We start from the raw sequence: 11,477 nt of genomic DNA, 5'->3' as shown, positions 1-11,477 counted from the left end.
TTATTATTATTATATTTCTTTAAATTAGTTGACTCAACTTTTTAAGCAAACAATATATAATTAAAGCAAACTACTTTGATAAGTAAGCTCATTTGTTAGACCTAAGAAATGCTAAATTCCATTTTTTTTTTGTAAGAGATTACCATAAATAAATTACTGATTATAGACTTATTTCATTTTGCAAATATACTTTATAATTTCACACTCTTAGTAAACAAATTAAAGGTTATTATGCCTAAACTCATCACTTATGTAAAAGCATCCTTTATGATAAATTGAGATATCTAGTATAATAAGATGTTTCTATCATCAATGGAGAGCTGATGCAACAATTTATTTATACCAATTGCACATAATGACAAGTTATATGGGAAACTTATATTTATAGATGATTCACATTCTTTGGGCCATATTGAGTTTGCTTCCATGCACAATATGCTTATTTTTTATTAGAAATTAAGGATATGATGGGTCTTTATGTTAATTTGGAGACATTTTATATTATTTCTAATGCTATAGCAAATTCTAAGAGCGCGATTGAAATAATTTCCTTAAAGTTATGCAACCTTCTTTCTTAATATTTAAATTTGTAAATCTCTTATGGAAGAATTAAAATGGCAATGTAAATGCACTTTTAGTAAATTAAATGCATGAATCAAAGGTTAGAAGTAGAAATTACTTTAATATTAATAATAATAATATTATTATTATTATTATTATTATTACTACAACAACAACTACTACTGCTACTCCTATTATTTATTATTATTGTAGAACTTATCAATTTATCTCTAGGTATCCTTTTTAGGTTAAATCAATAAAATCTTCCCAAGCTCCCTTCAAAAGCGTCAACAATTTGATTAATAGTTATTATTATTATAATAATAAAGCCCCTCAACAACTTTAACTATTTTTTAAAGTATTATTAATGCACCCAAATAGGAAGGGCATCTTGGTTATTTTCTCCTACTGGCCTTTAGATGAATCATGAACCTAAAATCAAATAAAATGCTCTAATAAAGAGCTTTTCCTTGAACTATTATAAAATAAGTCTTACTCTTATTTTTGTGGTTATCTTCCTACCTCCTAATTGTTTTTTATGAAGATTTAAAGACCATGTTGAACCTTTTCGCTTGGCATATATCCAATCTCATTTAGACCTAGAATCCTTTTCTAGTGTCATTAAATGACTAAACTAAACCCAAATTAGCCAGGACTTGAACCCACTTAAAATAAGATTTGAGTCAACCCTAATTTAAATATAAAATTGGAATCTAACTAAAAAAAAATTAAAATTAACCAAACTAAAATAAAATCAAATATAGCCAGTCTCAACCAAACTCTAAAATTAAATTAAAAATTAGCTTAATCCAAATTCACCTCAAATTTATCATTCTCTCCACAGATCATCATAGAGCTTGAAATATCATTCTGACAGTTGCATGATCTTTGTTATTACATATGGAGAAACATGCATTTTTACTTCAAGTTTTCATACATGAAAATTACACCTACGTTAAAATTTTTCATTGAACATCATTTTTCAGAACGAACTAACGATTATGTTTAGGTTGTTGAAACCTTTTAAATTAACTCCACTCAAACTATTTAGGGATCCATCAAGACTACAATAATTTGAGCTATAATAAGATAATCATAATCATAATCATATTAATAATCATGATAGCCCCTCAAATTGTATTAAAGTAAATTAAGCTAAAAAAATTTAACTTAATCAATTGAAATCCATAAAAAACTCTTAAAATTTACTCTTTGCTAGGATAGGACCCAAATTTTGGCTTCAAATTTCTTAAGATAAAGATCACCTTAACTAAAGTCTACTTCACCAGTGTATTCTCCTAATTTTTTATGACTCAAATGTGCCAATTTCTAATATTTTTCATAACCACCTTAACTACCTTGTTTGAACTTTGAATTGAAGTACCTTGAGATAGAGACACCAAAAATCAAAAGCCACTTCAACATTTTGTTCACATTAGTTTTTTTGAGCCAGACGAGTTTAACCCTCCCATTTCTTTGGCCCCAACCACCTCAACCCCTTCATTCAAATTTCCCTCTCATTTCCCTCTTCCCTCTTCCCCCCCTTTAATGTGTCAAAACCCCTTCCCCCCCCCCCCCCCCCCCCCCCTTTTAAAATTTTAAAATTATCTATCATTTAAGAAAATTCCCTCATGAATTTTTGAAATCCCATTCCTCACACTCATTTTGGTCGAAAATCCCCTCTCCCTTTCCCTCTCTTCTTCTCTCCTCCCTCGGTCGCCCACCTCTCTCCTTTGTTTCTTCTTCTTCTTACCTTAGCTGAAACCCCATCATTTCGTTCCCCTCTCTTCATCAAGGAGATCAAGAAGATTCCACTTCTCTAAAGCAAGGAAATTAAGAGCTTCCATCCAAAGAAGGTATAAGCTCTTCCCACCTTCATTTCAATTGTTTTTTTAATGAAATTCAAAGAGTTTTGTAAAAATATGATGTGAACTTCACTCATCTTCTCCCCATCCCTCCACCATGGCTGAAATCAATCCCTTTCCTCCTCTCTTCTACTTTAATTGAAATCAATAATCATTTTGAACTTTTAGAATCATCAATCATGTTGAACTTAGAAAATTTATTTTAAAAGCCATCAACAACAATGTGAACCCAATAGAATTATATTAAGCATATTAGAGGCATCAAAAGCATTGGACTCATCTTGAAGATCAATTAACCTACTTCCAAGAGCTACTTCTTAACATCCAACTTTTAACAAATACTTCATCACATAATCAATATTTTTGTCCATAGACCAGTAATCTCACATGCTTAGCTTGTCACTTATTCCATTAACTCACTAATTGAGCTATCCTTATCCACATATTAAAGTTTAGATTATTATGTTCACGTGTTAGTAATAGTTCCATCATAAACTTTTTTTTTATTTTTTTTAATTTAGTAGGTCGAGGTGTAGCTTTTCTTTTAGAACCCAAACAATTATAAATAGAAAATCAAAAGGTAAATTTTTTTAAGGGATTTTCCTATGTGTTCAATGCTAACAATAGAGATATCAAAGTTTCTTTCTCTAGGAACTTTTCTCTCTTAAATCCTCTTCTTAATCTTCTTCTTCTTTTTCTTCTCAAATTTTTATTACTTTTTCTTATTATTTTTTTATGTAAAATCTTATAAGTCTTTTAACAGAATCTCAAATGATAATAAATAAATCAAAAATTAACTTTTAAAAATTTTTCATGAGCATGGACAATGCTAAGAACCAAAACCAAAGCATTATAAATGCAATACAACAAAAAATGGAGAATAAGTAAACATAAAAATTCATGAATACATCACCAATAGATAACTAATTTAATATATTTGGTAAGCACTAGAAACACTTGTTAAATTTTAGCAAGTACGCAAAAGAATCATCCCTAAATTTTAACAAGTGATCAAGAAACTCATTCCTATAACTCAATAAATATTCAAGAATTTATCTCAAGAATACAACAAGTACTCGAAAAACTCTTCTCTAAAACTCAATGCTCAGAAAATTACCCAATGAATACTTGTCATTGGAAATTTTCAAGTATTTTAGGAATACATACCTTATAATAAATCCATTAAAGAGAGCTCAATGTGTCCAAATTTTGAAGTTATCAATGGGAGGGTTAAACTCATCTAAAAATTTAGGTCATCAAATTGAAAATTCAACTCATCCAAAATTTAAAGTCATTCAAGGGAGAGTTTAATTACTCTAAAAGATAAAAAATCATCTAAAGGAGTGTTCAAATCACCCAAGAACTAATTTTTTTAAAATTAGCTAAGCAACTCACCAAAATCTTCAAAAAACTTCGTGAACTTGTTCCACTTTAATTTTTTCTTTTTTTTTCTATGAAATCAAAAGGAAGAAAGAAAAAGTATGGAGTTTTTTTTCAAAAAAGCTCGACCAAAAAATCTCCAAAATTAATTTTTTAAATTGAAGTTGACCAACTTTAAGTTAGAAGTTTATCTGCTAATTTGGTGAGCAGTTGACTCTTTCAATTTTTAGATCAAAAGGATCTCAATATAAGTTAAAGATAAAAATTTATGAGACAACTTCTTATAGAAAACATAAATACCCCAAAGAATAGGTAATCTATGCTTAACTAAGTAGCCATTTATACTTTCTATGTTAAGCTTCACTATAAGAATAGAAGATGCATCGAATGAAAATAAGAAAATAATATAAAAGTTTGCATAATTTTTTAATAAATTCAAAACTATTATATTTTTAGCAACTTTCGTTGAACAAAAAAAAAATTGTAACTCAAATTCAATTAAATTTACATATTTAAACGTGACTAACTTCAAGCATTACCAAGTCTTCTTATATACTTTAGACACAAAGTTTGGCTATATGACTTGGACTCCCCTCTTTATGATAAGATTTGTATTAAGAGAAGGGGCTACAATTTAAATTATGAGTTTTGATAGTTACTATTTTGAAGACAAAAGCTCTAGAAAAAATGAGGTCCATCTAAGGCAACAAACTTTCTAAGAATACAACAAAAGCAAAATTTCAAATAATAATTGAGAAAACAATTAAAAAAAAATACTATCTTGCATTTAAATTATGAGTTACTCAACACACTCGTTTAACTCAATATACTCACCACCTCAATAACTCATTAATACAAAATGTTCAAATATATATACTCACCACCTCAATAACTCATTAATACAAAATGCTCAAATATATAAAAAAAAAAAACATGTAAAATAAATGATTTCATTTAATCTCTAATCAATTGTTAGCTTACATAATAGAAGATTTATAGGTTTGTTTTGAAAGGTTATTTGATTGATAAAAAGTATAATATGATGTTTTACTTGCTTTACTTTGAATATTTGCTATTTTGACTAAAAAATTAAGTTATATAACAAGATTGAGGTTGATGACTATATAAGAGAGAATAGTTTTTGAATGGCAATATTATGCTTATATTTATGAGCATACTATAATTCTAAAACTGACCAATTATGCTAGCATCATTTATATAAGTTAACTCATAATGATGATAAATTATTTGATCATTTAATTAAATTTGTATATTATTTACTTATCTTTCTCTTTTCATGAGATTCTCTTCAAAGATTCAAGTAAATTAGCGAATTAACCGTAAATCCAAAATTTTCATAAACTAGGTTCAAGCTAGTCCAATTAAAAATTTAAAATAATATTTTTAGAAATAAAAAAATAAAATAGGTAGATTCACGATTGATACTTCAGGTTTACGACGAAATCATCAAGTTCACTATTATATCTCAAGTCTTACTTTAAACTCATTAAAAACTAGCAAATTCATTATAGTCATTTCAACTCATAAGTTACATTAAACTTGATAGAATCATATTGATTCAACATAATCATATTCAACTCATGAGTTATGGTGAACTTGATAGATCCATACTAAACTTGTCGACTATTGTAAAATCTCTAGGAACATGTTGAACTTATTAGCCATAAAGAACTCTGGACAGATTTATCTTGAGCTTCTTAATCATAATGAACTTTCCTTAGTCCTCTACTGTAACACCAGTCATAAAGTACAAAGTGAAGAAAATGATCACTCGCAAATCTGTCGAGCAATCCCCAGGGTTATCCAAACAAAGAACAGCATTTCATAATCCTCTACTTCTTCCTCTTTGTGAATAAATGCGTTAACATGAATAGCATAATTATATCAACTAATAGTATTCCCAATGATGATATATCTTCTCATTCCTTTGGCTTATAAAGATCCTTGGTTCTAATAACCTCTTTCAATCTGTAAAAAACAAGCACAGTTTAGGTTCCCAAAGGAGATATAGTACAGCAGTGAAAGAATAGCAAGAAACAAAAAACATAAAGAAAGAAGGTAGGCAACATACCTGGCTGAACTAAAGTACGTTAAGAATTTACAACCAAGCAGGTATTCCGATATAGAAATGTATTATGAATCTATAAAAAGTATTTCATCCTTTCATCCCTTCTCATAGCATTGTACACAGCTTGGACCTGGAGAGTGAAAATATATGTGAGGATACATACCACATGAAATTAATCAAAAGTATGAATGGTCACTTGCATGCAGAAAATTCATGGTTAAATTACGCCTCACAAAACAGCCTCTTAAGTTAAATGATGAAATTAAATATGAAACCTGCTCACTGGAGACCACGCGAATAGGTCCAATATTAACCGACACATATTTCCCCCTTGAAGATAGCTTATGGCTCACCCGATCCTGGTCAAAGTAAAACATAACACGTGATTGAAAAAAAAAAATAGTGCCAAGAACTATTGATGTCAAAAAAAAGAAGCTTGATAGATAGAATCTCATTAAAAACCTAGCAAATATTCTAAATAATGGGCAAGGTGAGATAATATGTTGCTCAAAGCTTTTCTTATCGGCACAAATACAACTTAAAATAGTATCTAACACACCTAAGAAGTCAATATCTGTTTTTTTATGTGAAATATATAAATAAAAGAGTGAAGTAAAAGAGGTAGTGGTGGTGGTGGACCAACATACATACTTGTAATGGAACACAACATAGAGATCTCTATCAAAATATGTGAATTAATTGCTGTAATGATCACTTTTTTCCAATTACATCAGTGCCCTTTAATTATACGCAAATGCAGAAGTGACACCAGCAATGCAGCACGGCAAACCTTATTCCAAAGACCTCAAATTATCAAATATTTTGTACATTAACTTTATGAAGCCGTGTTTGCCATTGATTCCTGTTAATTCTTGTTTCTCAAAATGCTTATAAGCAACAAAATATGTTAATACTTTTGGTCTACATCCTCTTATATGTTGTGCAAGCCCAAGCCAGCTCAATCAATGAACCCTCAACTTGCCTAAACATGTTTAAATCTATTATGAAAAATTATACCAGATAGCTGCATATTAATAACTGGAAATAAGAGATGCTGCACAGAATTACAACAAAAAGCTTTTATTACATGCATCAAAAGTCTCAAAAAAATGAAAATAATTCAATGATGTACAAGAACTAAATGAAATGCACGTTTGCAGATTTTTTTGTTCGGTGTTGTCTTTTTGAAGGGCAACGTAAACATTATCAAATTAGTGAAGGAATGCCTATAATATTGTCATCGTGTTTTTAATGTGACCCAATAATTCTCGTTTATTTTTAGAAATAATAGAAACAACCCTTCAGGACATACAAAGACAGAAAGAATAAATCAGCAAAGAAAAACCGACCCTCCATTTTCTTGAAAATTAGAATGTAAAAAGGGAAAAGTAAAAAAAAGGAAGATTGTATGATTAAATTTTATTTGTTGTCTATGTGAAAATAAGAAGATGAGAAGTTGCACATAAATGTGTATAGAAACAAATATTAATAAAATAAATAAATAAATCTAGAAAACATTCTTAAATTTTTAAATCCAGAATTAACTACATGACATACATGAAATGTTTTTGTCCATGGATTGTTGAATCATTAAAGATAGAAAACTGTTGCTCATAGATTACTACATTTTTATAGTTGAAAATTTGCTTTTCATGAATTGTTAGATTTGTTGTAGATAGAAAGTTGACAACTGATTATTGGTTGTTATTGTAGATAGAAAAGTTTTCGCCACATAATCATGATTATTTCAACGTTCGCGTCCAGGTTAGATTGTAGATATTAAGTATGCCTAGCAAGTTGATTGATTAATTTATCAAAAATAATTCAAAGTAAATCCTTGGTAACGATATTGAGTTTTTAGAATATAGTGGGACTAGTCCATTTTCAAATTTTTTGATTTTCGGTCTATGCTGAAGTGTTTCTTCTTTTCAATGGTGGATAAGATTTTTTACAATACTTAGCAACCTAGTGGTCACAATATATATATTTTCAGAGATTTTTTTGCTTGTTAGAGTAGTTCTTCTAACTATATTTTTAACCGTATTTCTTCGCCAATACTAAGTACTGATACTCTAGATTCAGCTTCAGCATTACTTAAGGTCATAGATTATTTCTTTCTCTTCATGTAACCAAGTTTCCTTACACATAAATATTGTGAAACCCTTTAAGTAGAATGAAGCTGAACTCTTAAATATTGAAGCACCTTTTGGTATAACGATTGGAGCTTCTACACAAACTCTAAAGTTAAGTGTGTTCATGCAGGAGCAATCCTAGGATGGGTGACCACCTAGGAAGTTACACCAACAAAACAAAACCACGAGGCAATCAGGCCAAAGTGGACAATATCTCGATGGGTGAGACTTTGAGTTGTTAAAAATGGGACAATATCTCGATGGGTGAGAGTTTGAGTTGTTAAAAATGACATCCGAACATTCCAGCTTGAAGATGGAAACTAAGTGTCATACAAAATAAAATGTTACTTCATGGAAGCCGCCCCTTGAACCAAGATGGAACAAAGTGCTATATAGTGGGAGCCAACCCTTGAATTTATAGGGGCTACCTCTAGAATCCTATCTATCTGGTGAATGATTCTATGTTAATAAAACTGATGAGGACATTGGTTACTTGAGTGGAGGGGATTTTGAAACCTCTCAAGTATAATAAAGTCGAACTCTTAAATATTAAGATGCATTTTGGTAGAACAATAGGAATTTCTACATAAATTGCAGAGTTAAGGGTGCTCATGCAAGAGCAATCCTAGGCCTAGGATGGGTGACCTTCCGGGAAGTTACACTAACTGGACAAAACTAGGAGGCCATCTAGCCAAAGCGCATAATATCTCGATGGGTGAGAGTTCGGCGTGTTGTGAGTACAATAAGTAGGGTTGGATCTTCAATCTGATGTGTCTCTATCCCAATCAAAATTTATGAAAATTTTGATTTCCTTGTTGAATGACTTTTACATGATAGGCCATTTCCCAATATTATTTTAAGGTAACTTAGACTTTCATATGATCTTCAGTAGAGTTATTTATGTATTAACTCACAAAACTAATGAAGAACCCAATATCTAGATAGGTGAAACAATGTCTGAGTTTGCCCACAAGTCATATTTATTTAAGGATCTAAATTACCTCTAAGTTTGGAAATGAAAATCTATACAATGAAGCCTAATGATATAGGATAAGGATACAAGTTTAAGAACATAATATTCGTTAAAAGAAACATTTATACTTGGTTATGCTAGCATAAGCTTTATAAGTAAGAGGAGATCTTACTTGTTTCTCAAAGGATGATTTTATTACATTTATCATCTAGCGCCAAATTTTAATGATATTAATGGAGAAATTCTATACTTAGCTTATCCCTCTACCTCTACTCATGAAATTTTGGCCGTTTCTCTTTTTTAAATAATAGTACCTCCCCGAATTCATAATTAATACAAGCATGCCAAATTTTGCCCTAAGCTACTCGCTTAAAGCGAGCCTTAAATTAATAAGTTTTACAAATGAAATATTATTGGAGATAAATTCAATTTTTTAATCTGACAACTCTCCTTCTCTCCATTAAAGTAAGGTTTTAAATCATAGATTTAAGCCAGTAATTAAATACAACTTAAATTTTAAATTAAAAAATACTCTCTCCCTCAATGCAAGACTAAAATTATAAAAAATTTATACCAACAAGACATTATTGGAGTGAATTTTAAATTTCAAATTTAAGGAGGAAATTGTGGATCCTATGAAGAATTTTTTTATTATTTTATTTTTAGAATTAACATATAATAGCTATAAATATGTGGTAACATTATAATAGAAGATTAACTGAAGTTAAGACTCGATGGCTCTCTCCTACATGAATTTTGATGAGTTGCCCATAAAATAATATTGCATTTTATTCTAATCATAATGTACCATGCAAGTTTCATTCCTTAGTTGCATTTTTTAACTCATAAATAATGATTGTGTTATCTCCACTCTCCACCATTCAACTTCCTACATCTTTGGGCCTGAGTTCCACTCTCTCCATTGTTCCATTTCTTATATGTCTAAGTAATACCGCTTCCTGGTGCTACAACACACAGGCGGCCCATGCAAGTGCACGGGTCGTATCAGGAATACCAGATTTTAGAGTTCAAAATGTCGATCCCAAAGGGAATGAGGTAATCATTGTTAGGAAAAGTTCTATCCTACTAGTTTTAGTCCTAGCCTAAAAGTTTGGATGTGTTAGAGTCCTGCAATGTAATCCTAAAGTATCACAACAATTAAAAAGTTTAAGTCCTACAAAGTAATCCTAAATTATCACAATTATATGGAAATTATCAAATACTTAGTGGCTCCTCCTTGTAATAAGTTAAAAGGATTTCATGAAATAGAAATTGCAAGTAAAAATAGTTTAGTGACAAATAAGAGCAATCGACTTATTTATCCTCTCCCGAGTGCATAAAGAAGCTCGGCTAGAAATGGCTTTATTCCTACAATCCTAAAATCTAACTCATCAAAGCACATTTCTCTAATATATCCTAAAATCTAACTCATCAAAGCACATTTCTCTAGCATTTGCATCTCCCCACAAGGCATATCAACATATACCCCATAATATGTGATAAACCTAGTTAATTCTACCATAGACTTTTCCAAGTGTTATAGTTCAATTCAATGAATTTTAACAATTCATTCGGTCAGAGAATGAAAAGTAAATTAAGCCTTCAAGGTTTATCATCACCATACAAAATAATAAAATACTGCCCAATTGACATGCCTAAAAATGTGTTACTTCTTGAGATACATTTTATGCTCATTTTTAATGATATTATATTTTAATGGAAGTTATTTTTTATGTTTTTGATTTCGGGTATAAGAGATGAAATTTTTGAGAAAAAGGAGCGAAAACGGAGTAAAACGAGGTCAAATGGAGCAAAGAAACACAAAGTGAACCTACACTTAGACGTCAGCCCCTGTACATGGAAACAGAGAGCTCGATGCCATGGCACCAAGATCTGGAGCCTAAGGGCCGAAACAGGCGCTTAGGCGCCAAAATCAGTTTTTTTTAGCTGCAACGTATTTGGACGAATTTTGAAGGGGCTTCTAAAGTGACTCTTGAGTATTTCAAGGGGTTATTATAAGGGGTGTCTCTTCAAATAAAAGAAGTTGTTGGGTGTGTTGGGTTGAAGAGGTTTTTGCAGGGTTGTTGAGAGGAAGTTGTGTGTGTATTGGAGTAAGATTGTAAGAAGAGTTGAGAATTCTTCAAAAGAACTTCAAGAGATTTTCTTGGGATGAGTTTGAGATAGTATTTTGTATTTTTGTTCAAGTTTGTTAGTTTATTTTGTAAACCTGATTTTAAATATAAATCTATGTGTTGTATTTTTCCCATGAAATCGGAGCAGTTTTCATCTTTTTCCTTGTGATGAGAAATAGTCATGTGTAGGATTAGAAATATTTAGAATTGCTTTTATTTCAATATTGCGATGGCATATTACTTCATGCTTAATTAACCTGTACAATTTGGTCAATTCATAAGTTAAAACATATTGTAAAAACGTAAAAACCCAGAAGGGCTATGTTTTTCCGCAATTAGTAATTA

General features: G+C 30.4%; 1 protein-coding gene across 1 annotated transcript in view; it reads right to left on the bottom strand.

Annotated features, from left to right (window-relative positions):
* Positions 1 to 5,582: 5,582 nt before the first annotated feature.
* LOC110031894 overlaps positions 5,583 to 11,477 on the bottom strand; it is a 47,507-nt gene continuing 41,612 nt past the window's right edge. The window contains exons 4-6 of the mRNA XM_020735317.1: positions 6,171 to 6,254; positions 5,899 to 6,025; positions 5,583 to 5,795 (exon numbers count right to left, since the gene is read on the bottom strand). Of these exons, the coding sequence (XP_020590976.1) occupies positions 5,969 to 6,025; positions 6,171 to 6,254 (141 nt within the window). The 3' untranslated portion in view covers positions 5,583 to 5,795; positions 5,899 to 5,968. The remainder of the gene's footprint in view (positions 5,796 to 5,898; positions 6,026 to 6,170; positions 6,255 to 11,477) is intronic.

This window comes from Phalaenopsis equestris, unplaced genomic scaffold, assembly GCF_001263595.1.
Source record: "Phalaenopsis equestris unplaced genomic scaffold, ASM126359v1 Scaffold000861, whole genome shotgun sequence".
In the NCBI taxonomy this organism is placed as follows: Eukaryota; Viridiplantae; Streptophyta; class Magnoliopsida; order Asparagales; family Orchidaceae; genus Phalaenopsis; species Phalaenopsis equestris.
This window is presented reverse-complemented; position numbering and strand designations above follow the sequence as displayed.